Source organism: Pithys albifrons, chromosome 6 (genome assembly GCF_047495875.1).
Source record: "Pithys albifrons albifrons isolate INPA30051 chromosome 6, PitAlb_v1, whole genome shotgun sequence".
Classification (NCBI taxonomy): domain Eukaryota; kingdom Metazoa; phylum Chordata; class Aves; order Passeriformes; family Thamnophilidae; genus Pithys; species Pithys albifrons.
This window is the reverse complement of record NC_092463.1, coordinates 15,811,022-15,837,889: the sequence shown is the minus strand read 5'-3', so window position 1 is coordinate 15,837,889 and position 26,868 is coordinate 15,811,022. Positions and strand designations below refer to the sequence as shown.

The 26,868-nt window shown below is 39.1% G+C and overlaps 2 protein-coding genes and 1 long non-coding RNA gene across 3 annotated transcripts; 1 reads left to right on the top strand and 2 right to left on the bottom strand.

Moving 5' to 3' along the window:
• Nucleotides 1-620: 620 nt before the first annotated feature.
• LOC139672887 (alpha-1-antitrypsin-like) lies at nucleotides 621-6,285 on the bottom strand. The gene is made up of 5 exons (XM_071557604.1): nucleotides 6,181-6,285; nucleotides 4,028-4,675; nucleotides 3,089-3,359; nucleotides 2,384-2,531; nucleotides 621-1,001 (listed from the first exon to the last, which is right to left on the bottom strand). The coding sequence occupies exons 2-5, from the start codon at nucleotides 4,656-4,658 to the stop codon at nucleotides 804-806; spliced, it is 1,248 nt and encodes a 415-aa protein (XP_071413705.1). The 5' UTR covers nucleotides 4,659-4,675; nucleotides 6,181-6,285; the 3' UTR covers nucleotides 621-803.
• A 7,007-nt stretch (nucleotides 6,286-13,292) lies between these two features.
• Nucleotides 13,293-19,199, bottom strand: LOC139672884 (alpha-1-antitrypsin-like). The gene is made up of 5 exons (XM_071557603.1): nucleotides 19,022-19,199; nucleotides 16,701-17,370; nucleotides 14,972-15,242; nucleotides 14,161-14,308; nucleotides 13,293-13,753 (listed from the first exon to the last, which is right to left on the bottom strand). Exons 2-5 carry the CDS (start codon nucleotides 17,356-17,358, stop codon nucleotides 13,562-13,564), a joined length of 1,269 nt encoding a protein of 422 aa, XP_071413704.1. The 5' UTR covers nucleotides 17,359-17,370; nucleotides 19,022-19,199; the 3' UTR covers nucleotides 13,293-13,561.
• Nucleotides 16,967-26,294, top strand: LOC139672886 (uncharacterized). The gene is made up of 3 exons (XR_011698005.1): nucleotides 16,967-17,409; nucleotides 25,402-25,489; nucleotides 26,115-26,294. It is a non-coding gene; the product is annotated as an uncharacterized lncRNA (long non-coding RNA).
• Nucleotides 26,295-26,868: the final 574 nt, after the last annotated feature.

Sequence of the window (26,868 nt, the reverse complement as noted above, 5' to 3'; positions counted from 1 at the left end):
TATGACCTCCAGCTGCTGTCATTGGTTTCTGGAACTAGCGGATGGGTTTTCCCATATCCAGTTCTCCCAGGGATCCCATGCTTTGCTGTGCATGCACAAGGATGATAACTTGTGCAATGATGTGCAGCTTTCTTTGGCACAAATGCAAACTTCTTGGCCTGACAGAAAAGTTTGGTTCCTTATTCTGGAGCAACTAGTGAGCAATGCAAAAGGGAGTGAGGTTTGGAGCTGGTAGGAGGCAGTTTTCAAGCTGGAAGGAAAAGGTGCTTCTTTATCAAGGAGCATCCACCACCTTGAAGAAGAAAGGTTTAATGGGTCTATGTTTTTGTTTCTCTTCTTAGCTACTGAGCCCTGGAAGATGAAGGAGACTTCTGCTGGGATTCACAGTGGAATACAAGGGAAGGAAAGGATGGTTTTTCAGCTGAAAGGGATAGATTTGTGGTTTGTGAGCTGAGGGCAGAATATGGGAGACAGGGAATTTCTCAGCCAGCAGTAGGAACCTGTAACTGCATATAAAAAACTCTGACACCAGTGATAAGTGCATGGAAAATGTTTGTCTGTTGAAGAACCCATGGCTGCCTATTTGGCCTGAGGTATTTTGTAAAAATGGCCTACTCATGTTTGTATGCAACTGTTTATTTTTAATGTCTATTTTTAAGTAAAGAGAAACTTGAAATAATATTGATTTATTTGTTAAGTGGGCATCAGATCTGTTCTAGTCTCACTTTGCAAAGAAATCCCTGGGAAGCACATAAGCTTTTTTCTCCGCACTAAGAAGTACCAGTGCTCTGGCCTAGTCTTGCTTAGGTTGGGTTCACAATTTTCCCCAGGAAGAGTATGCTGTGGCTGGTTTTGTCAATAATTATCATCAGAAAGGGCCTGTTGAAGGTGATGTGAGGAGGAGGAGGAAACGGTAGAAGCAATGGTGTTATTTCTAGCACGGTCAGTGCAGAAGCCTCAGTGCCGTTCTCTCTAACATCCACCATAGCCTTGTGAATTGCCTGCAAGGAAAGAAAAGATTATTATCTAGGTACAGAAGAGAAGGAAGCAGCTGGGGAAGAAACTGCTTGCTTTAACACTGTCAGAAAATAATTGTAAAAAGAAAACACAGAAATAAGTGTAGAACTGGTGTGAAAAAATACTAATGTCCAGCATTTCCAAGACAAGCAAAGTCTGCTCTGAGTTCAGGGAGAGTTCTCTTCAACACTCTGTTGGAGTCAAACTTGGCTGTTTCAAAGGCTGAGCAACATAGAGGGTATTTATTGTTCTGTTGCTCCTCAGAGTAAGATTTTGTCCCTAGTACTGAACACAGAAGGCGAAAGTTTTCATTTTGCATCAATTTCTGTGTATGCAAAAAATTTTTTTTCTGCAAAGACACAATAGTGGCAAGTTTTATAGGTTGTCTTTCTATAATAGAGCCCACTGTTAAGACTTTACAGGGCTTGCTGTGGTAAGTATAGCAAATTCATATTTAGGAACTCACATTATCTTATTTCATTATCTTTGGTCAGCCCTCTGTTTTCTTCCCTCATTGTCTGTACACATCTAAAATTTCATCTCATGAGTCCCTGCTACCTTCCTCTATTTACCTGTCCTATATCTATAATCCAGATGTCCACATGTCATAAGAGATTATTCAGTGTGAGGAATCACCAAATCATTAAATAATATATAATAGAAGGACCTCTAGAGGCCATCAAATGTAACCAACCACTCCACACTGTGTCACCTCTGAAACTAGATAAGCTTACTCAGGATCTAATCCAGCCAGGGTTTGAGTATTTCCAAGGGTGGAAATTTCATAGATTCTCAAGTAACCCGTGCTAGTTTTTGATCACCCTCATAGTGAATTTTTTTACATAATATCTGATCAGAATGTCCTATTGTCTATCATGTGTGTTGCCCCTTGTCATATCACTGTGCATCTGTAAAAAGAGTCTGTGTCCATCTGCAACCTCATAATAGGTATCTGTGAGTGCTAAGAACCCCACCTTCAGCTTCCCTTCTCCTGACTGAACAACTCCAGGTGTCCCACCCTCTCCTCATACGTCCAGTGCTCCAGGCACATAACCATTCTGCTCACCCTCCACTGGACTCCCTCTCCTGTGTGTCCGCATGTCCCCTGTGCTAGGGAGCCCCAAACTGGTTGTGTAGTACTCCAGAGGCAGTCTCATCGGCGCAGAATATAGGCAAAGGATCATATTCCTCATGACACAAAGCATATATACCATAGGACACTAGAGAAATAATTTTATTTATCTGTGTATTCATTTCTTGTTTGTGAAATGAGGCTATCCCTGTGCCACAAGTCTGTTGCCTATGTAAATTCTGAAGTCCTCACATAATGGAAGCTGCATATATAGTACCAACTCTGTATACTTACTTTGGAAACCTTCAGAAGAGTTTTTTCTGCCACTCCAGAGAGATCAGCCTGGTCACTGAACACCTCTGTCACACCCATTTTCTCAAACAGGCTCCTAACATCATAGGAGCCGGAGACAGAGAATTTTGGAAGGTCCAGGTAGATTTTTCTTTTTGAAAATAAATGAAAAATGTAAGTTTGCTGCTGTGAAATCCTTTAATGCAATAGCTGTGGCAGGTAAACACTCATCCCAAATACTTGAGGAGCTAAGGCTCGGCTTTCTAAGACAGTGATAAATCTCATGTTAGAGAAGCAGAAACTGAGGTACCTGTTCCACCAACCACAGTCTGATCAGTGGTGCAGGGAGAGAGTAATAGTTTATGAAAGTGACTGGCTAGAAAGTATCATCCAGACTGGAGAAAAATAAATCATATTTTCTTTTGCACTAGATTCTTCCCACTGAAGACAGGTTCCTGAGGGCAATGTACCCATGTGCAGGATCCTCACAACTGGTAACACTCTCACTGCTGTGACTGAGTAGTCTGGGGAGAGGGTTGCCTTTAGATATGAAATCACATGATATGTTGTCTGAGTTAAAGAAACCAAGCAATGCTTTTTCCTCAGAGCTGTGCCTAGCGATTCATTATGACATCCTAAGCTTAACCTTTTCTGAAGCAGTACTTTTGGCCTGTTCAAAATTTAACAAAGCCAAAATTAAAATATTACCTTTTTTTAAGTGATTTCATCCAGTTAGACACTGTTTCTTTTAGCAGAGCATCTTCCACCTGTTCCATTTTCCCTTCATCAGGCAGAACAAACAATGAAGTAACATTTCCTGTGTATGGGATTTCTACTACCCAGCAAAACAAATTCTCATCCCTGTAAATATTAAAGGCTTTGTTTTGATGCATCATTTTGACCTTAACAGAATTCTTGGCATCCAAGAAGAAGTCATCATCTCTCGTGTTCAAATTGTTGAAAGGTTTTTCCCAGGAACCTTTTGACAAAAGAATTAGTATAGAATTAAAACTAAGACACTAATAAAAGCATGCTTAAAACACTGCATTTGAAGATAGAGGCAGCAACAAGCCTATCTAAGTCTAAGAATGCTTGTGCCCTGGCCATGGAAAGAAAAACTTCACCACCTTTCAATGGTTTTAGTAAAAATCACACAAAAAATGTAGGTTGAGGGTTACTGTGAAAAAGAGATGAGTCTTTATCTGTTAAGGCAATGGTAAATCTTTCACAGGCTCCAACCATACAAGTTCCGGGCTTAGTCCTTTCATGCAAGTGTCATCCATGTTTGTCCATGACTTGCACAGCCAGATGAAAGGCACAGAAACCTGTGCCTTTCAAAAAATGATAAGTTCCCAAGATCATACTTTCTAAATATTTTCAGCTCTGAACCTGGCTTAAAATTGATATCGACATTAATCAGAACTTCTACAGCTTCTTTTATTTTTCATTATTTTCTTTTTTTAAATTTTTTTGTCATATAGAAAATGATTTTTCATACCTGGCTTGAAAATATTTCCTAAGTAATTTAAAAATGGAAAGATGTGTTTTAAATTAGATGACAGGATAAGTTCACAATGTGAGAAAAGTTACTGTTCTTAGAACTTCCAGCTGTTATGTGTATAACTGCTACCCAGGTTTATCACTTACCTTTAAAGAAAATGTAGTTAACAAGAACGATCACAGTGTCCGGTTCAAGACTCTTAAGAAAATCAACAATTTTTCCATGTGTTTTTGTTTCCATGTACTTATTGATTTCCTTTATAGCCTCTGGAGAATTCTGGAAGTTACTAGAAATAGCTTCAGAATAATAAAAATTTGTGACATCATCCAAAAATTTTTGAAGAAGTTTCAGTCGGTCATCTATGAACAGGACATTTCCCATGTTCAATTGGACTTCTCGGTGAGGGTCATTCAGCAGCTGGAGGACATGCTGAAATCCTTCATGGATCTCTTGGTCCTCCATCTCTGTTAGGTTGAAGAAAAGGCCTTTGTGCAGTTCTCCGAGCGTGCTTGATCTGGCCCCCAGCGAGAGCATTGCAAAGGCAGTGGAGATACTCAAAGGAGAGAAGAAAATGTTCTTGTTGCCTACCTCTTCTCTGATCTGCTTGTAAAACCTAAATGCAAAGTTAGAATTGCTGGGGGCTATCTTGACATGGGACAAGTTTTCACCTTCAGCCTGGGAATGGTCTTCTGGAGAATGGGATATTTGTTGTTCCTGCTGTTGACCCTGGACTTGAAGTCCAAGAAGTAACAAACACAAATACAGTGCAGACTTCATTGTCCTTCTGAACAGTTCTGTTAAGAAAGAACAGAACAACTTTAGCTCTAGAGAATTTTTTCTTTCCTGCATAAAAAGTTGTTGTATTCTAGATACTGAGTTTCAGACATTAGTTGTAGAATTACTCTTTGGTTTAGAAATACTCTTCTGCTTGGCCTCCTGGATAGCCTATTTCTAGTAATTTCCCTTGGTTTGTCTCCAGTGAGCAAAGGAAGAAAGATAATAATGTGGCATTGTCAGGGAGAAATCAATGTTATGTAGGATTTTGTGAGGTATTATGTGTGAAATAGTTCTTGCCTCTGACCAGCGTGGCCTCTGTGCACTCCCTAAGTGCCTTGGGGTGTTTGGCTGAATTCATCTATGGGCACCCACTTATTTGGTGAGTACTTTGGCATAGAGACCAACTTTTGCTGATATGTTTCTGTAGTACTCACAGTCTTGTTATGACTTTACTTTTCAAACACTGCAGAGATAACAGTCAGTTATAGCTGTGAATAGAATCCACCTCAATGCTCAGCCCTTAAACTCTTTATGTCTTCCTGCTGCTTTCATAGCAGCTCTGACTCAGGACTTATATGATTTCAGGATATTACCTTAAATGCTTTAGCAAATTGAGTATAACTTGAGAAAGTTTATTGTCTCTCTCTAGTGCACAAACTATCCATAAGGCTCCAAAGCCCAAGACTCAAGAGCTTAGGAAAAGCTTCAGTGGAATCTGCCTTGCTGAGTATGTGTAATTCCACGACCTTTTCCTTTAACTGACTTAAGCAAATTCTACATAACCCCACAGTCTCTCTTCTGCCTTTTTCTGAGGAAAGAACCATGAAACCTACTGGAGAAAAATTTTCTTCATAGATTTCCTCATCTAAAATATCTCAAATGACAAAAACTCAAAACCCGTGAAGTAGGCAGGGGCCTTCAGGGAAGTAGCGATGGTTTGAATATTGTTCCCAGTAGCTACATTCTCACTCTGGAGCATGGGATTCTGCCATGTGAATGTGAGCTCAGCATGCCTAAAATGCTGGCTAAAAATAACAGCTTGTGAAAAAAAAGGCATTCTAGATCATGGTAATTCATTTTGATCAGGTAAGTACTCTTTTCATGATTCCCCAAATCTGCTTTTGAGAGAGACTGATTTACCTGCCTGCCCTCTTGACTGCAAGTAGGCAAACTGGTCTTTAGGCAAACTGGAGAGAAATGATGCTACTCTCTTTAGCCTTACATCAGCCTGGAATAGTCAGGACATTGAAACTGCAACTAAATTTACTCCTCTGGGCATCTTGATATTGACTGTTAAGTATTCATTTTGGACCTCATATCCCAGTCACACCATCAATATAGTTAGGATATGGATCTGAATTAATCCTGCTTCAAACATTTAGAACGCTTCCAGACAGTAAAATAATTGCCAAATAATGTACAAAATAAATTAATCTCAGAATTAAATACTGTTCAATAAATAGCAAGGATGACATACAACTTAAATTCAAAGACTTCTAAGAAAGTATAATATGGTACTTACCGTGCTGGACTGACTTTTCACAGTGCTTCTTTCCTATTCTTCATCTGCTTCATAGAATTAAGTTAATGTCCACTGGTAAACATTAAACAGGTCAAATAAGATTTATTTGCAAAGCAAAGGCTGAGTAAGCTATTTTTTTCTGAGTATCAACCACTGTAAGTCTTTTTTCCTGTAACACAGGCAGAATGATGCCAGCACCTAGAGCTCTAAAGGCAGAGAGAGACCAAGGACTTTGCTGCTCTTGGGCTTGAACTAAACTGTGGGCAAAAGAGCATTTCAAGGTAGTCTGGCATAACCATGGTAAGGGCCAAAGCAATGGACATTGTGTCCCACTGAACTCTCTGCACAGGATGTCCTGATGGAACAATGCCAGCTGAGTACCCAAGGCGGCAGCAGGTTTATTGAGGAACAGCTCAGTATCTGCATCCTCCTCTGTACTGCCCATTCAGGTAGGCCCTAACTGGCATGAAAGAGAGATATGTCTTTATTTCAGATAGTTTAGGAATTTAGGGGGCTCTGAACCTTGTAGAGAGTTGTATTTTAGTAATTTTAGTTGATTTTTCCAGTTTAATATTGTAAAATGAATATCAAAATCTTGAGCTAACCAAAGAATACTACAGTAGTGCACCTGGGAGAAATTAATTTACAGGAGTTATGCACCTCACAGAACTTATTCAATAGAGATTGTTTCTGTCAAGAAGTAAATTCAATAGAGAATTGTTTAAGTCAAGAACAATTTAGATTTACATTAACCAATGAAAAATGAAGGTATCTTAGTAAGAGCTAGAACAATTGGATAGGATGTTATAGGTCAGCAACAATTAATCATACATGCCAGGAAACCTGCCAACATGAGGAAGAGTCCGTGGTGAGGAACATGCAAAGAGGCCCTGATGCCCCTTCCCCACATTATTTGACCAAAAAATGGGATGCAAGATGGCAGTCTTGCTCCATGAAAGAACAGCAAGAAGAAACCTAAAAACACCCCTAATGCAATGTGTGTGTGTATGGGGCCTAAATCTTTGGGTGTAGCTTTTGAAAGTTACCCTGTATAAATACCCCAAAAGATTGTAACACAATTAAACATGGCAAATAATTACCTATGTTTCAAACTGGCTGAATAAAAGGAATGTCCAATTCAATGACTCTCTGTCACTGGGTTTGATTCTTCATTTCAGGCATAATTGGATGGGCTCAACTTATTAGAATGAAGGATAGTTGCAACACTGCTTAGGTTTTTGAGACACCCTTGATGAGTATTTCAGAAACTACTAAAGTCAAAAGCAAACTATAGCATGACTTGACAAATACCCGTGATAATAAGATAAATGGAAGAATGAAATGGGCAAACTTTCCCATAGAAAAATGTTAGCTGGGGAGAATAGAGGAGATCTTTTAGCCTCTTGTGTTATATATGCATAGGATAAGCATAAATTATATACATACTGTATATGTCATTATATATATACTGTATGTGCCTTACATTGGGTTTCGTTTCAAAAGAAGATGAAACAGGCACAATTTAGCTACTCAGAAGGTTATTTAAGGATGAGATGTATGGCACCGATCCTAATTAGCAGTGACTAATTATTTCCATTGAATGTACATTATTTTGCCCCAGGTAAACTTACAATTTGCCTACACATAGGAGCCATAGTTATTGCTATACAACTACTCTGTCTTACAAAACAGAAGAAGGGTTGATCAGAACATATTTCTGTGGAGAATGGTCTTTTTCATAAGCTGTGCAAGTACCCAATAAGTTTATTTGAGTATCATGTAAAATGACCAAATCTCAGGAGCAGCAAGTAGGCTATTGCTTGACTCTATAAAAGCTATTTTCCTCAAGCTTAGGCCTGCCTACATAGATAGCATTAATCTTTCAGCCCAGTCCTAATGCTTGGCTAACCATCTGAAGGATGCTACTGTTTCCAGAGAGGAATTTCTGGGAACAGCAAAGCTGCTGCAGTGATTCCTTGACTTTCTCCCAGGATATGCAGCACCACTCAGCATGTCAGGGAGGGAGTGGAAAGTTACTTCTGTCTCTGCTCACTACTCCCAGGCACCAGCTTCTCTGGCCCTGACCCAAGTCTCTTCCTAGGCAAGGTTAAGAACAGCAGTTATAGCTGACCCACAATTGCTCATATTCGAAGAATCAGCTTCCCAGCAATTCCAGACAGATCAGCATCACTGATGAATGCATCAGTCACACCTAGTCCTTTGAAAATCTTCCTTAGGTCACAGGCACCAGAAACAGAGATTCTTGGGACATCTGTCTATCTTGTTGAATGCAATGGAAAATGAGGGTGAATCACCACACATGGATATCACCTGCTTTTCTGCCTGGTGGCAGGTCTGTGAGAACCGAGGGAGGGGAAAGCAGTTTGTTACTTCACTGCACATTCCTGTAGGTGAAAACACCTGTGTCTTCAGGACAGATGTCTCTGGGAAATTCCAGGCCAAACTGGAAATTCTGTGCAGTTTTGCAGAAAGGATATTCATCCAGGGGAATTGCACAGAAGAAAGTATTCTGCTCCTGGATGCTTTGAGATAAGCAGGTTGGGACAGGGTGACTCTTGCTCCAGGAGCTAGGGGAGTCATATAAAGGACTGACAAACATGCTTTTCCCATTAGCCTAATAATGGTCTATATGAAAGGAATTAAGGAATAATTTAATTACCTCTCCTCCTACTGTTTGCCAGTGACTCTGCTCACTTATGCAACATCTTGGTTCCTTCTACTACTCTAGGAGCAGTTTCATCCCATATCATTAACTTATTTCTGTTGCTGTTCGGTCATCAGATTATTATGCTAGCTTTGCAAGTTATATTTCTGGCTATTCCAGGACAAAGGATTTCTGACTCCAAAAATAAAATATCAGCAAGATAAGGATTGAGCAAGATGATTGTGTACTTAGCATGACAAATCCTCATGCAGCCATTTCTTGTTGCCCTGTAAAGACATTATTCAAGGTATGTCTGCAAAAGTTCATCTAAATAAAGTTCTTGACATACATATATACATTAAAATCAGGAGACTGGTATAATTGCAAAACTGCTGTAACTAGAATAAAACTCAGATCCTCTCTGTATTTTTATCTTGTCATGTAAAAAGCATCCCAGAAGTGCTCTCCATGTCTTACAAATATTCATTCTTTTCTCCTCAAATAATGAAAGCACTTCAGGCTCCCATGTCAAAAAGCAGCATGATTGACAGAAAGAAAGAATTTCTGAAGGCTAAGCAAAAAATGGTGATAGAATTGGCAATAGAAGCTAGACCTTTTCTATTTTGTTTTCAGCTTCTTTCAGCAATGCAATAGGAATCTTTGTACCAAATTTTCAGAAAAAGTCATAGTCTTCTAGATGAAAGCTAAACAAACAGAATCAAATAATCTATTATTTTTTCTTCTGTGTTATATCTCAGAGGGAAATACAGTTATTACCGGGGTGTGATTCCATTTCTCTTAACAGACATTTTACCTCAGATGATAATTTCATCGGTGTTCAGAAAACATTATTTTATGTTTTCTGCTTTGTCTGTACCTCATCTCCTAGCATTGAAAGAAAAAGGGTTTTCAAGAGCATATAAGCATTTAAGTTAACCTGATGTGAATTCCATTGGAGTGAACCAACTAACATTTTAATATTTAAATGAGTAGTCTATCACTGACAGGTCATCTCAGATTTTACTGATGTAGTTTCCTCAGAGTTCCCAGGTGAAGACATTGGTGTAGTAGACATACTTGACACTACCAAAGCTTTTTCAAAACTAGTTGTACTAAGTTTTATAAAAACCACTGAAATAAAACAGGAGGAAAAAATTAGTAACAGTCAGTAGACTGCAAGACCAAAACTTTGCTCTTAAATTGCATTTCTTTTTCCATAAAACTCAAGGACTTAAAACTACAGACCAAAAAGCTTAATTAAGTACAATGGTACAAGAACTTAGAGATGGCACAGATAACTCCCAGAATTAAAATAATGCCAGTCATTGAGGTTAAAGGCCAGCCCTTCCAGCACCTGAGCCTGGCTGGTGGCTCTGGAGAACAGGGCCAGCAGAGAAAAGGCAGCAGAGATTCTGACCAGGGAGAAGAAAACACTCCTGCCAGGTTCTTGGGCAGTCAGTTGCCTTTAAAACTGGAATGAAGAGTATATATTTCTGAGGGCTATCCACTGGCAGGACCCAAAACGATCTGCATTGTGGGGTTGCTGCTCCTGTGGTGCTTAGTTGTCTTACTTTGCTTGTCTCCATTATGTTGTTGAAATTCAGGGGCAACAGGCTGACACGTAGCAAAGGAGCATTGCATGCGGTCATGGGTAAAGAAAAAGTAGAATCCATTTAAGGTTTCTTGATCTAATTGAGAATGGATTTCATATCTAGGTACTATGCCAGAAACATCTCCTAAATTCATCCATCTGGCCCTTTGAGAACTTCTGTGGCTATTAGTTTATTAGGTTATAGCAACATTTGTCTTTTTGACTTGTCAGTAAAATAACTTCTAAAAATTTTTAGCCACAAAAAATATGAGTTGCCCTTTGGTCTGACACTGTCTTTGAGAATGGATTAACCACCTGGGATCTGGTTATATCTCTCTGACTCAGCGCTAGTTTGGCAGTAGTATTACTGTAGTCATGGTCTGCTTTATTTAACATTACTATCAGATTTGAGAAGTGGGAAGCTATGCACTTTATCAGCTCCATCTCTGCCTGCCTCTGCACAGCTGGAAGGACAGCTGCGTGACATTGGCCTTGGGTGATGAGGCTTTCTCAACAATGGGTTCACCTGCCAAGGGAGGATCTCCCATGGCCTTTTTCTGCCAGCTCATTCTAGTTTCCAATGTCAGGCTGCAGCTATAAAGCAGCTAGGTCCCTGAACTAGTGACATCATTATAAGGCAGAGAGTGGATATAGATGATGGACAGTATCTATGCTTTCACACTAAGTTCTCACATTTTAAAATGCATTTAAGTTCATTTACATTACAATGTAGTAGAATTAAACTTGCATAATTTACACTTCATGATGGTTTCTATGTGCTCAGCTGTGAAGTGTTTCAGGCATCTGCACCATCAAAGCATTGCTGTATCATCTGAGGACCAGCATAAATCCTTAATGAGGAGCAGCCTTTTGAAAATAAGCATGCACAGTTACTGTGACAGCAAATGCACAGGACTAATCAGAAGAAACCATCAAAACACAGCTATGCTAAGTACATGGCACTACATGTGACTCACAGGAGTTTTGAAAGGTGTTTCCTGAACTTCCTAATCTTATTCCACAGAAGGGCAGTGAGGCTCCAGTTCCTTCATTTTGGAAAAGTAGTTGGTGATGGCCTATCAGCATGACGAACTTAGTGTCATTCAAAAAATTCAGATCACCAGGAGCTTATAGGGCTGAGTGACAGAGAGACACTTTCTGACCCCTCGGTTGTTCACTCTGGTTCCATTTGTCCCAGTACAGCAAGCAGTTCTGGGGCCCAGACCTGGCCATCAGCCTGCAGTCATTCAGTTTCTCATATTTTTAGTACCATTTCAGGCACATGACATTGATGATTCTTCAAACAAGTGTTAGGCATGTTTTTGGAGTTAGCACAGGTATTTCCAATAAGCAGCCTGGATGACTTGCAGGATCAGAGTTAAGCAATGTGGATATAAGCAGTGATGAGCCATTTGACCTCATGGTCAGAGAACAGATTTTGAGTCACTTTATTTACTATCATAGATGCAAACTGATTAATCTCAGTGCTTGTTTTATCCCTTCCAGGTATTCATACACTATCCCTTCTGAACTTCTATTTACGAGAAATTTCTATTTACAAGAAACTTCTATTTACAAGAAATACAAGATTAAATCTATAACACAATTCTAGTAACACCTTTTATTATCTACCTGACCAAAATATTCCCCAGCTCTGATTTGTCCTCTGCTTCCACTTAGAGTCTTTATGTAGAGTTTGCTACATTAAGGGGGGACTTAAAGAAGCCAAGACATTATGGGTGGATGCCATCACCTATGAATGTCATAAAGGAGAGCAAAAGACTTACTTGACCTTCAAAGGAAGTGCCTAGGCCTGGTCTGAAAGTGACTGACTCTCCAAATGTATGATTTGACGGTATTCCTTTCTTTTACTGGAAAACCTAACAATGTCAGAAGCTATAATTGCTTCAGCCACTACCTACTCAACAGCGTATTTTGCAGAGAATTCATTTGGTTTGATTTGCCAAACCCATTCTCCATCCATGGAAGGGCAGGCTTGTATTCCATCTTCCAGGCAAAAATATTGCCAGCATTTCAGGTCCAATGCTAGCTCTCCTTTTGCAAGGGTTGGCCTGACTAGCCTGGAGTTTGGGATGTTGGAGGTATGAGATTGTCTGCCTTCAGGAAAGGACAGGTCTGATCATGAATATTCCTGAATATCCTGTACCCAACTAACTGCATAGACTGGTGTGAGCAGGTAATGATTGGAGAGGATGGACTCTAGGGAGTAGCTCCTTGGGTACTAATTACTCTGTTATGAAGTTGACCTCATGAAATTATTGACTCAAACTTCTGATTTAAAAATTAAATTCCTGATCACCTGTTTCATTGTATTGAAAGAAATTTAGTGAGGTTCAACACACTGAGAAGGGTCTGGGTTTTCTAACCTAAGTCCATGCTGCTATACCCCTGAGCAGCATTAAATATGTTTAATCACCCTTAAGCATCTGTGGTTGATCCCACAGGATGAAACAGCGAGGGAGCCAGGCTGACACAACACCAGGCTGGCCATGTTTCTGTCAGTATTCATCTCTTTTCTTGCTCCAGATCTTCTCATGTGCCAAGTCTTGGCTCTGGATATTGACAGACTTGGATTCATAAGGCTGCATTAGGCGAGATGTGTCAAATTGACAGAGACATCCTCAGGGGAGCAATCACCTTCCCATGGAAGTAGAACATGACCTTTCTTCATCAATGACATTCACTTGGAAGAGGAGGACTAAGATATTTCTGAGTGGACTGCATTTGTATTTAAATCTCCATGTCAGTCCTTCAGCACCAGAGCCTGGTGAGAACTCGCAGCAGCTGGAGCAAACCTCAGTGCTTTCTTTCCTTCCTACCCAAAAGTCAGGCATGGCCTCTTTATTCAAACTTTATTTACTTATACATATTACCTTGCTTTTCAAACATGGCATTTATCACTAAAAGGCTGATTAATAAAATTCTTCATAATTCACTAATATGTGTATGTTACTGGTTACTTTCTACTGAAGGAGGAAGCAAGAACAATGTTTTTAAGAATGACACACGTGACTTCTTGGAAAAAGAAAATTATTAGTAACTGTTTTGATGAATGATAATTTTACAAAACACAATTCAAATCAATCAGACCAGTCACTGACCAGTCATTTTGCAGTTGGGTTTACAATTTTTCCCATGAAGAGGATGCTCTGAGTATATTGGTCAACAATCAACAGCAGAAATGGACGGTTGAATTTAACAACAGGAGGAACAGAATGAGGAAGAAAATCCATGCTAGTGACTGCTGCAGCCTCTGTGCCATTCTCATGTATCTTCAGCAGGGCCTTGTGAGCAGCCTACAATAAAATACAAGAATTAGTGTATATGGAAGATGCAGTGTGAAATGACTGGAAGTAACACTAGTTAATTTAATTACTGCCCTGCACAAAAACTGTTGGTAGGCCAGGAACGAGCAAGAAAGCACTGCAACATATGGTGGGGTTTTTAGCAATGTTGTCTCAATAAAGCCAGTATTCTCACATTCAGAGTTCCTCTCTACAAGTGTATCCAATGCAGACTTTAGCAACTGCACATCTTGTGGAATTAATTAAGTCTGAGAGAGCTTACAGTGAGCTTATCAGCTAAATGTTCTATTTCAGAGTATCAGCCAGCCCTAGCAATAAATCAAATTTCGCAACTTAGCTTAGAGGAAGGCAGTTGGATGTTATGGAATCCACAGACTTGTTTCTGCTGACAAACTTACTTTTGAAACCTTCACATCAAGTTTTCCTGTGATTCCAGACAGATCAGCCTGATCAGAAAACACATCAGTTACACCCAGATTCATTAAGATCTTCTTTAAGTCATAGGTGCCCGAAACTGACAGTTTGGGAATGTGCACTTCTATCCTCCTGTCAATTCAAAAGAAAATTATGGTAGTTATTGCAATCAAAGCATGCCTTGGACTGAAGATTCTCAACATGCTGGTGGTTCTTCTGTGCTAAAATGTTAGTCTTTTCATCTAAAAAAGATGTCAAGAAAAAGAAGACGGGAAGATGATGGTCTGGAGGATAGGAAAGTACGGAAGGAGAAAAACATAATTTGAGCTTTCTTGCATGATTCTACCACACAATCATTTGATAAGACAGCAAGCCGTGGTGCTGCCAGCATTTTTGGGACTAAGTTTGGATCCTTTTTCTAACCTTGATGGTTTTTCTTTTGCAATTCACACTCCATTCCCCTTGAGGGGGTCTTCCGTCTGAGGCATCTGGTTGCTATGTCACAGTATTACTACTTTTAACATCATGTGATTGAGACAAGGAAAATGCAGACACTTAATACAAGCTAGAAAATGTGTGTGTGTGTGTGAAAATAAATTTCCCACCTCACAGATCTCTTCCCTCACCACATGGCAATGCTGATTCTAATTTTTTCGGAAAGTATCAAATAATTTGGCCTGACCCTTGACACATATTCCATTGCTTAAACCTTCCAATAACAGCACAAGCTGATCACAGTATTCAGACTTCAGATTTTGACTACCTTGAATCATCAAATCAAAATTATATATTTACCATCTTTGAAGTGACTTTTCCCATTTAGACACAGTGCCTTTTGTCAGGGTACGTTCCAACTGTTTCATTTTTCCTTCATTGGGCAGGATAAACAAGGCCGCAACATCTCCCTTGTAAGGAATCTGCACCACCTCACAAGACAGCTTCCTGTCAGAGTATGCTTTATAAAATCCATCTCGAGTCATCATCTTCACTTCAACTGAGGTCTCCGCATTCACATGGAAATAATCCTTATGAGTCCCCCTAATATTGAAAGGATTTTCCCAGTAGGCTTAAAACCAAAAGAGAAATAATGAAATTGAATACTTTCTTCAAAGAAGATATCTTAATAGAGTCCAGACTAATGTAAATAAAACTATATCAGAAGATTTATACTCATATTTAAAGATAAAAGGTATTCCAAGTTTATTAAAAATCTTGTTCTTTGTCATCTTTGCTATAATGTGTTCAATAACAACTAAATAGCCCAGATTAAATTTTGTATGGACTTGTACAACACTCTTTTAAATGAGATAAATTAAGTGAATTAACTTCCTCATATTACCTTATGTTTTATTTGAAGCAAATGAAAACTGACCAGGATCCAAAGAGTTGCTGTCTGTTTTCAGAATATTGCTTGTAAAGTAAGTTTCACAGCAGATGTCTGCCTTTTAAAAGGTAACATGTTAAGCTCCTTACATGCTTTATCATATGTTCTTCATCTGCTAGAACTAAGGAAAAGCTTACATGTTAGAGCAGCCCAAACTTTTGGACCTGAACATAACTACATTGTGGTAAATGGAACAGGCCTTCAAGGTGTTTGATTTTCAAAATGGTTTTCTATTGATGCATATTTTGTATTAAAACAGGTCACTCACTAAACAAATAGACAAGGATTGCAGCTTGCGATTCTGTAAGTATGTTTTGGTTTTTGGTTTTTGGTGGGTTTTTTTAATATTGACTAGAAATAAAGAAGATTTGAAAAATAAATAGTGGAATGTAAACTCCACAGTATTCTGATTACTTTATAAGTTTATGCTTTCCTTCTTGCCCTCCAGAAAAGAAATATACTCTGGTATGGTACTCAGACCAGAGCATCTGAGACTAGGGCTCCCAAATTTAATAAACTACTTGAAATAAAATCTGGTTTTGCTGAAAGTTCATCTATTTCCAAGCATTCCTTTCTGAGTGGAAATTTTATGTATGTCCCGCTTTCTGCTACAAATGGATGTAACATCCAAGAAATTAATCATTGCCAAAGCAATGCATTCACAAATACCTCTTGGGATAAGTATAACGTGATGACAAGTTGTAGAACATTTGGACTTCAACTGCAGAGGTACCTACCCATTTAGCAATCTTAGACTGTAAGTCAATTAAAATTTTGGGGAACTTTTGTCAACCAGCATCTTTGGAATTTAGTTTTCTGCTTCATACAGCACATGAAAATATTGACATGAAGTCTGACAGAAAAAATTAACAATGAATAAGCATGAATCAGTTGTGCTCTGGCAATTCTCTTTTCTTGAAGATTGCAAATAAATGGACTTTTATGCTTAGAAGTCTACACATGCTAGAAAAATTTAGATGTTGAAGAAGTTTCAAAGGGGAAGAACTTCCAATATTTTTGTCATAATAGCCTCATCTAAACACTTGCCTTCCTTTTAAAAATTATTCAGAAATAACTTGGGATATTTCTTTTAGTGCAGGTGAAGCAAGTACTGCAGTAAGTAGCATCTATGTAACTTACCTTTGAAATAAATGTAGTTAACAATCACCATTAGAGTGTTTGAATCAAGCTTTTCGAGTATTTGGTTTATATTCCCATGGGTTTTATTCTTTACATGATCATTGATCTCTTTTTTAGCTTCAGTGGAATTCTGGAAGTTACTAGAAACAACTTTTCCTCTGTACAGTTTTTTGATGTCCTTCAGAAATGTTTTCAGTGGCTTCAGGTGATTGTCCATGAAAAGGGTGTTCCCCATACTCAGCTGCATCTGGCTGCCAGGACGGTTCAGCAAGAGGAGGAGATGACAAAAGCCGTCATGTATCTCCTCCTCCCGAGTGTTGGTGAGGTTAAAGGCCAGCCCTTCGAGCACCTGAGCCTGGCTGGTGGCTCTGGAGCCCAGGGCCAGCAGAGCGAAGGCGGCAGAGATGCTGACTGGGGAAAAGAAAATGTTTTTGCCAGGTTCTTGGATAGCTGCTTGCCTGTAAAACCGAAAGGCAAAGGCTGTGTTGCTGGGGACTATTCGCTGGCAGGACTCAAGAGGATCTCCTTCATGGGAATGCCTGTCCTGGGGATCAGTTGCCTTGGGCTGGTCACTGTGGTGGTCAGTTTGAGTCAGACTGTGGGCACTGAAGTGAAGCATGGCTACCAGCAAGCACAGTGGGAAGATGGCCTTCATCATTCTTCACAGTGACTGCATGGACAAAGAGCAAAATGGTCTTGGATGCTGGAGGTCAGCTCTATCAACATCTCGTCTTTTATTTCTATCTGCTACTGCCTTCAACTAGTTATCTCCTGACCTGCTCCTTTGCTATGGAAGTGGTTTTTTTAATCCTTATGCTTCTGAGTTTATCTGTAATTCCTATACATTCCATTACTGCCTACCCCAGTACTGCTTTACTCCAACTACAAAAGTTCTTTGTTACTCGAGAAACAAACATGGAGAAAGAAACAAGTGAGTATTAAGGAAAAATGAGTCAGTCAGAGAACAAGAGAAAAGGCTTAAAGGCTTTTTTTTTGTCTCCGTGTAAATCCATTTCATGGCAAGGCAGCACATCAGAAACATTCTGATTTATTCTCTTATATTCATCTTTTAAGAATCTAGGGACTGAATGAGGTTATGTTAAATGACAGTGCTATGTCAATGGAAAACCATGAGATTGCAGCATTCAAAAGTGATATTTTCTCTTATTCCTGACTTAACAAACAAACTGACTAATCATGAGAACTGGGAAAACTTTTGTCCTTCAATACCTGATTAGGTTAGAATATGTTTGTTTATTTTAAATGACCACTCATGTCACATGTGTTCAAGATGGGTTCTGTTCTGTATGTATCCCCCATCTGGTCATGGGAGGGTGAGGTCACTGGTGTGGGCCTGGCTTCTGTCTTTCCAAACTTTGCATCAGCAGGAAAGCCTCTTTTTGTAAGGTAAACGGGCCTATAGCCAGAATAGCATTCAGCAGTGAGCCTGGATCATGGCATCTTGGATATTTGTAGTGACTGTGCCCAATCTTTTGTTTGTTTGCTTTTCTGCTGCTTTTTCTTTTACCAGTTAGACCAAGAACATGTTGGGATGATTTGTAGTGTCTAAGATGCTTAACCTGTTAGAAACAGGTAAAAGCTATTCCCTCTAAAATCATTGTAGCCATTACTAGAAAAGTAACTCCACATAGTCTTTACCTAATGCCCTAGTTGAAAAGGAACACCTTCAGGGCAGAAGATCACAAATTACCTGCTCACCCCACAGTCACTGGTAAGGGCACTCAATGACATGGGTTCAGCAGAGCAAATGAGATGTTTACCACTATTTTCCCCTCCCCATGTCGGTACTCTGACCAATAAAATCTGGGTAAAAAGGAGCCAGCTTGTCCTTCTGCAGCTTTGCTCTATGTGATCTGAGTAAATTGTGATTTACAGGGGAGGTTGGCATGGCAAAATTAATTTGTGAATTCTCTCCAGACCATCTTGATGTAAGAAAGACACTCACTCATTCACCTCAGTTTTGGTTGTCTGGTTGTGAGGTTTAGGGAAAATTATCAATGATAAATAAGATTGTCAGTTAAGAAGTCAGAATACTTCCCCATTGTTATTTAAACTAATTTATTCTAGAGGTTTTTGAGCTATTTGGGATAAATATTCAGAGCAGAGTTACGCTTTATGGATCTTCTATAATGTATTCACAGAATTTGCTATTCAATATTTCTTGAAATTAAGTTCAGCTGTCATTTGAGTGCTGAGAAACCAGGTTTCATCCTTGAAAGTAGATGTACTTTATGACTCACTTAGCTAAATGCCAGACAGCTGCATCAAAATCATTAAGGTAAAGGTAACTGGGTACTTACATTACATTCAGAAGGCTCTTGCTCTTATATGGATTATGTTGTTTCTTGCTGCTTTACTCTTACTGCTGTTTTCCTCTGTTAAACATTACATGGCTTCAAACACATATTACCTAGAAGCACAAAGGTGAATGCTGATGTAGCTAGTCTTCTTGGACGTTATAAGCATATCTCCACATTTGTTCACTCCAAACAGAGAGCAAAGACCACAGGGCCCAGCTGGTCAGTAGAGTGGAGTGTTACATCCAAAAGAGTATGCAACTCCTAAGCAAATATTTATTGGAAATGGTATTTCGGTGCCAAGAACAGCTACTTTGACCTGCATGCTACCTGAGATGGATATAACTGTTCATCAGGAGACAATTTTGCCTAGCACTGAGCTCTTAAGGCCAGGGTGAGGGAGCTGCAAGGAGCATCACTTGTGCTCAGACATGCTAGCCAGCCTGCTAGACTCCACATATGTATCAACAGGTTGTCTTTTATTTCTACACAGTAGAAAACTACTCAAAGCTGAGACCTCTTGGCCTCATAAACATTTACATTTCTGTTAACCATTACATGCATCAAAAAAATTATCGGAGAATGTAGATAAATGCTGATGTAGATATGCAGAGAAGGTAGAAGTCAGTGATTGCAGGGTCAGTTGGCTTTAGTGTTTGCTGTCCCCAAACATGCATAACTGCCATTTGCAAACACATGTTGAAGAGGAGAAGTCCATGACCATGAGCAGCTGTTACTACCACATACACCTTCCCAGATTATTGCCAGGTAGTGACACAAGTGATAAAACACCTCTTGAGGTGTGTTATGGCTTGCACTGGGGCTTCTGTAACAGCATGCTGAACCAAGCTACTTTCCTCTTCTATGAAAAACAGAACAGAAGTAGTTAATGTGTAACTTGTTTCCCCCCACCCTTCAGATGAACTTAGCAGCAGTTGAGAAATAGTCTCTGAGGCCTCTCTGAGGCTCTCTTTGAGCTTTGGTTTAATCACAACATGAGAGGAAGCCTGGATAGTGGAGTCCACTGTGCATCTTCATGGCCAGCTGAGGTGGAAAGGAACAGGAGAGAGACTCAGTGCTGTAAAGAACTATATGCAAGGGTTGGAGCTAATTCTGGATTCCCTGCATGACTGAGGTGAACTAAAACATGTTTAAGTACAGTGAAAAAACTGTGGCAGAGACACAAACACAAATGTTTTTGCTGTTCAGACATTCATTTGTATTTGTCTGTTGCTGAAAGTCAACAGGGATTGATTTTGAAACTCTTGCAAAATTTGCCTCTTTTTGCTTCAATTATCCTTGTTGCTAAGAGGTGGTGGCTTGAAGAAGAGGTTCATTGTCCTACCAGGGAGGTCAGCAGAGATTCTACAAGCCAAGAGCTGGTCCACCACAGAGTCTGCTTCTGGACAGAGTAACATACAAAAAGTGCCAATGCTGCTACTTTGTTTTACGCTCTACTTCCTTCCTAAACCTGTGACCGTATTCCTACTATTTTATTCCAAGTACTTCTGTTACAAGCTGCCTAGGCCCTTTCATCAACAAATGCTCAGCATGCCTTGCTGGCAGACCTGGATGTGCCCCGCGAATGCAATGCCTGCCCTGCTTCTACATAAACATTTTCTAGAGCTGTTAAAAAACTCCTGTTATTTTGGACACTCTGAAAGAAAAGCAATGGCACTATCTCAAAGCAGCAAAATGTCCTCCTTGGCTGAGGGAGGACCTGAACCAAGTGTTTGCAGAGCAGTCACAGCCACCCCACTCTGGGTCTGTAACATCTACATTATAAAACACATACCTGGTATGGACGTATTGGCTGGTGCAAGGCTGTCTTCAGGTCGCATCCACAAAGACAGTATGTGCATTTCCAAAATTCACCAGTGCTTACTCTGGCACCAAACTCTAGCTGAGAGGATACAGTCATTGTGGGGGAACCAGGGAGTGGTTTGCTTTGAGGCAGTACTAGGTGTTAGGTTGAAGAACTTAACTAAATTATGTCTTGAAAACATATATGGTTGCAGTCAGATTTTCACATTAATTTCCATTCTTGCAACAGGACTGAAAGGTCTGCCTGACACTGGCCTTCAAGTTAGCAGGGAAGGAAGATGTATAGAAGGGAAGCCACACTCAATCTGGTGGTGGTTCTTGTAAGAATCTTCCCTGCATTTATTTTGTAAAAATAATTTTTTTTTGCTCTGTTATACTATTTGACAGAGCCCACAAGCTCATTTATACTGTGGATGGAGATTAATAAGGAACTTGTTACTCTAATAAGCTTTTAATAATTTGCATAATTTGAGAGGTAAACATATCCATTTCAAATAATGATAATAGAAGCCACAGATGATGAACAGTATTGTCAAATTATCCAGAAGAAAAACAGATCTGTGATTCTCATTTAAACTAGACAAAATAGGGGTTCAAATGTCAGTCAAACATAATATACCAGAAGTTCAGCTTCTAACTGCCATTAAAATCATTACTTCAGAATAATAAACTTGGTTTTTCCTAATTTTAAAATATCTTCAAGATTTTTCTTAGGTTTTTTAATAGTTAGCTATGTAAAACGCACTCCCAACTAGAGAAGAGCAGTGAAAAACACAACTCAGTTATGAAAAGGTGTGCAAAATGGTTGTGTTACAATTTTCATATTCCTAAGCCTTGAAAATAAAAGCCTTGGTAAAGAAAGGAGATGTTTGCCTTCTGTGTATCGTATTTATGGAATCTGAGAAAAACTGTAGAATTTATGTACTAAATACACATTTTTTGTGTCATGTGGAAAGCTAACTTCTTCAACCAGAATGGCTGGAAACAGACTTTCTAAATCCATGGTTATGAACCAAATCAAAAACATCTCAGTAATCATCTGTACTTCATTAATGTATTTGGCATATGTTTGAAAGAAATGTTAAGGTGTTTGATATTTGCTGGCCAAGTCAGGTTTTTATCCAGGAGCCCTGCTGTTACTAGAAGAGTGTAATTTTAAAACTCCAACTTTGAAAACTCAAGTTATGCTAGTGGAAATTTTGTCCATGAAAATGTGTTATTGATCCTAAGTGGCTATTATGTAATTTTCAATAGTAGTCATTGGTTTAAAAGAGGCTTTTTAAAAACACCAACATAAAATCTTACATAAGACATGCAAACCCAGGCTCTGGATGCACTAAATGTCTCTTGCGGGCTTGCTTCATTTTTCTCATTAGCACGTTTGCTAACGAAACACAATTTTCCTCAGTTATAATATAAACACAGTTCCTGTGCAAGGTCATTCTGCTCTGGCGCATTGTGGGAGACAAATATGCTGATTTTTGTAACTGATATTAAAGAAAACTCCAGCCTCATGTTTTCACTTGGTTAGGACTGTAGTCATTGCTGAACTTCTGTAAGAAGTATACACAGTGGCTGCTTAATGAGCTGTGCCTAACAAAGTAATAAGGTTTAATTAGCTCAGCTGAATCTGACAGAATGCTGGTGGCACGCTATTTGCTTCAACAACTGTCTAGTGATGCGTGTATGCAAATTAAATAAAGATCATTATTTGAAATTTTCCTTTGCTTTTTAAATATTGCATAGTTCAATTTCAGGATTTCTTCTCATACAGACGCAACTTCCCCCATACAATTTTAAAACAGGTCTCAGTTAATAAGATGAATATATTATTCATTTTGAGTTTTCAAGCTAAACACTGGCAATGCCTATACAAATTTCATATTCCTGTTGTTTAATCATGGAAAAAATTTGGATCACATGAGAAGCCAAAATCTGTGGGGTCAAGATCCTAATCTTGTAATATCTACAACAGGTATCATTGTTTCAGGGTTCAAAAGCTTCAAGTAAAGCACATAGGTAGGCTGCTTAAGGCAGCATTAGTCTACACAGAGATAATAATTGATTAATGTTTATAGAATCTTCATTTATACTTTAAAAATAGGATTTCTTTTTTTTTTGTTAACATGTTGATTTCCACCATGCCTTACATGGATTTCTGAACTCAAAACTCTGAGCCAAGTTTCCCTCATTTTTATTTCTCTCTCTGCACAGAAAGCCATCAACATTTGTCACAGAGGTTAATTTTATGAACTCAGAGACAAATATGAAAACAATGAGGATAAAAAGGGTTCAATAATGTATCTGATGTAGTTTCTAAAGAAATACAGGAACACCCATAAAATCCAAGAAGTGCCAAAAATAATTCCTCATTTTTGCCCACAGAAATGAGATATAAGGCTTAGGTCTCAGTGGTTAGTTCAGTTTTGCCAAATTCCCTGAATAGTGAAGTGTTTAGAGAGGCTATTTTCCTCTTAAACTTCTCCTGACCTTTCATCATCTTTCCCCACCCAAATTCCACCTCTATCCAAAGCACACATATCACATCCAACTGGAGTGCCTTGTAAAGAAAATGTATCTGGATTTCTTGGGGGATGAGGGGAAGAACATTTTGGTGAATCAATATCAGTAAAAAAGAAACTAGATGAACATAGTCTTTACTGTTTAAAAAAGGAAATAGAGGATATATCTGACCATTCTTACTGCCTCTAAACTAATTTGCTCTTTTAATTTTCCTGTATTAAAATAAATTAAATTGTATATCTGTGGTGCCTCCATCTGTTCAGTTACACAACTAAAGAAAAGACACCTTTTATAAAGAAGCAAGAATTAAATCTATGTGTGTTTACCCCAACTGTGTTTTCATTCTCCTCTTTTTCTTCATTTCTTTTTTTAGTGAAGTGAATTATTTCTTTAAGGGTTCTCCATGTTACACTATCCAAAACCAAGTGTGTCATCTCAGATTTGGAGTAGCTCTGAGTTTCATTTATGATTCATAGGACTGTACTGAAGGTTGGATGCCTGAATTAAACACAGGGTTTAACTCTACCATACCAGGTCTACATAATCAAAAAGAGAGAGGTAGCCATCACCTTGGTGAGCTTGGTAGGGAACAGTCCTTGAGCAGATACTGGGGTGGCAATCAGAACAGATATAAATATGTCTCAGGAAAGAAACTCCTTTTGCTACAATGCTCTACAGCTGCTACCTGATTTGGTGCAAGGAGTGACCCTCATACTCCCAAAAGAAGGAAGAAGGAGCAAGAAGTGATTGTGTCACATCAGCTGCCTGCTCCTACACATGAGCTTGCATTTGGGAAAAAAGTTCAGAAAGCCAATCCCAAAGACTCAAGGATGTGCAAGAGTAAAAACTTTAAAGCCTTACATATGCACTAAAGTACCTAAACAAAAGGCTATGAAAATGAATCCTTCTGGACAAAATGTCCACCACACAGCTGGATAAACACATCATGTGGTGGGTGAGCAATTGGCACATGGGTCAAGCACAGAGGGTCATAGTGGGAGGAGCTGTTGACTCCCTCAAAGGAAGGGAGGCCCTGCAGAGAAACCTTGACAAATCAGAGGACCAGGCATATTCTGTGATTCTGTGAGGGTCACATAAGATGACACAGAAGTTTAAAGTTAACAGAAGGGCAGAATCTTTATTCTGAATGTTTCCAAGTTTCAAACCTTTAAGGGCTCTATGTGACCAGCATGTGACATCCAGCCAACCTTTGAACTCCAAGCAAGGGAGAAGCTGCAGTGTACTTGGGTCTGAGTCTGTGCTCCGTGGCTAGCTGAAGGAGGTGAAAAGTTCAGCATTATATCTTCTCACCTAAAATAATTTCCCTTTATTCTCTTTCCATTGACATCACTTTCTGGCTTGTTTATGGCAGAAACTTTAATATATGCTAGTAAAGTTCCAGTCAAGCCTTGGAAAGACTCAAGCCTACATTGCAGGGTTGTCTGCCCAGAGAGATCAGCTAATTAACCCCAGTGCAGTGCCAAGCTGCTCTCACTTTCCTCCTTTCCTGTCTCACGGCAGCTGCAAGAGGGACCTCAGCTTAAGCCATTGTCTCTCACAGCATGATGTGGCCATCTTAGCTATCCTGGTAATTCACCTCTTCTTCCCACCTGCTCCCTATGGACCTCTGCCTTTTGTTTGGGAGAAACAGAGCTCTTCAAGGCATAATATGTTTCTTTACAGAACCTCCCAAGAATATTTCTGTTTTCTCACTATTTCACACAAAAGCAGCTATTTTCCCAGTCCTCGCTTTGCAGAGAGATGATTCTCTTTATGACCACTATCAAATCCACCCTTTAAAACAGGTGAAGTAATAAAGTAAAAAAACTTTTGCGGAGAGAAAGGACCTCACAGTACAAATCTATGAGATTCAAAGTGAATACCTTTTATTCCACATAGCGCATGGTTTATATAGGGTTAGAGGTACATCTTATTGGCTAAAAAGGTCTCACCTCAACAGGCTAGAACCTCTAATTGGTTAAAAGCCTATATCTCACAAGTCCAATGTTTATATTATCTCATCCTGATGTTTTCAGGTCCATGTCCAGAGATTGGTAAGACAGTTGAGGTGTTCTCATGAAAACACTTCCAGGGTGTGACCGTCGCCTAACAGACAAACAGCAGGTGTGTGTCCTTGTTTAGCTGAAATATCTGTACGATTCTCACAGAGTTGATGCAGCTTGGATTGCTCATAAATTCACTTTCTGAAAGAAACCTCTCAACAAAATAAGAAACTGTACCATAAGTAACAGGTAACATGAACTCTAATACATGTCTTATCTCATGTTCTTACCACTTTCAAGACACCCTTTGTTTTATTGCTTGCACTTCACAGAGAACAAAACAATGGAATAAGAATGTAAAAACAATCCTAGAGGCTGTAAATCAGCTTCTGAGGAAGGTATCTTCCTTTTTGTCTTTTTCAATGCAGACAGCTAGGGGTTTAGGTAATTTTAAAGATATTTAATAAAAGTTCAAGGTGTACTTTTCAATTCACTCATAACAAACAATTGTATGTCCATTTAAAATGGGAAATCTCATAAGAAATGTCAGCTACTCAGAAGGAATTAGGGATATGAAGAATGAGCTGGAAAGCTAACAGCCTCAGCTAGAGCATGCTTTGCTTATGGAGATATCCATTTCTGATGGATTTGTAAACCTACTTCTTTTCCAGCCCTTCTTCCCAGACTGAAATGGTTTATGACTAAAATTGTTTCTGACTTATTATATTTTTTCTGGTTTATGGCAGTCTTAGATTTCTGGATGCTGAAGCAAGTGGCTGTTCCTGGAAAAGTTAAGTAGGAAGAGCTAGTGAGGTGTTCTGACAGCTCTGTAGCTTCACCCTCTTGCCATCACTGAAAGTAGTTCTTAGAAATCAAGTTGATACTGAAGAAAAACATCCTGTGAACCTTCATCTGGAAGAAAGCTGCACCCAAATCTTGGAACCAGGTAAACTTCATCATGCACAGGAGGGATCTTTCAAATAAGAAAGTAAAGGAGTGAAAGGCAACAGCGCTTTTAGTGATTGACTTGCCTGTGTGCATCAACAGCTAATTGTTATCATATACTACTGTCCTCATATGTATTTTCCCAATAGGAAAGAAATATTATTATATGTGTAAGGCAAAAATGACCAAACCATGTTGTGTTTGAAAAACTCTTTTCCAAACCTTTGCAGGAGTCAAATAACCACAAATAATTTTTTCTTCTGGCTAAATGACAGCACAAGCCAGGAATCTGATATATAGCAGAATTACTGAGTTAAAATTATGTCTTTCCACATTTGTGTGTATGCATTAATTTGTTTTGTTCTGACTTTTGCAGTCTGTTAGCAGCTAGTGCAACAATTAAATGCACTCTATTCTAGAAAACATCTTCTAGATCCATCACAATAATGAAACTATTGTTGCCTTCAGACATGCCACGCTGAACCTGAACCATACCTCACAGAATCACAGAATCACAAAATTGTTAGGGCTAGAAACGACTTCTAGAGATAATCT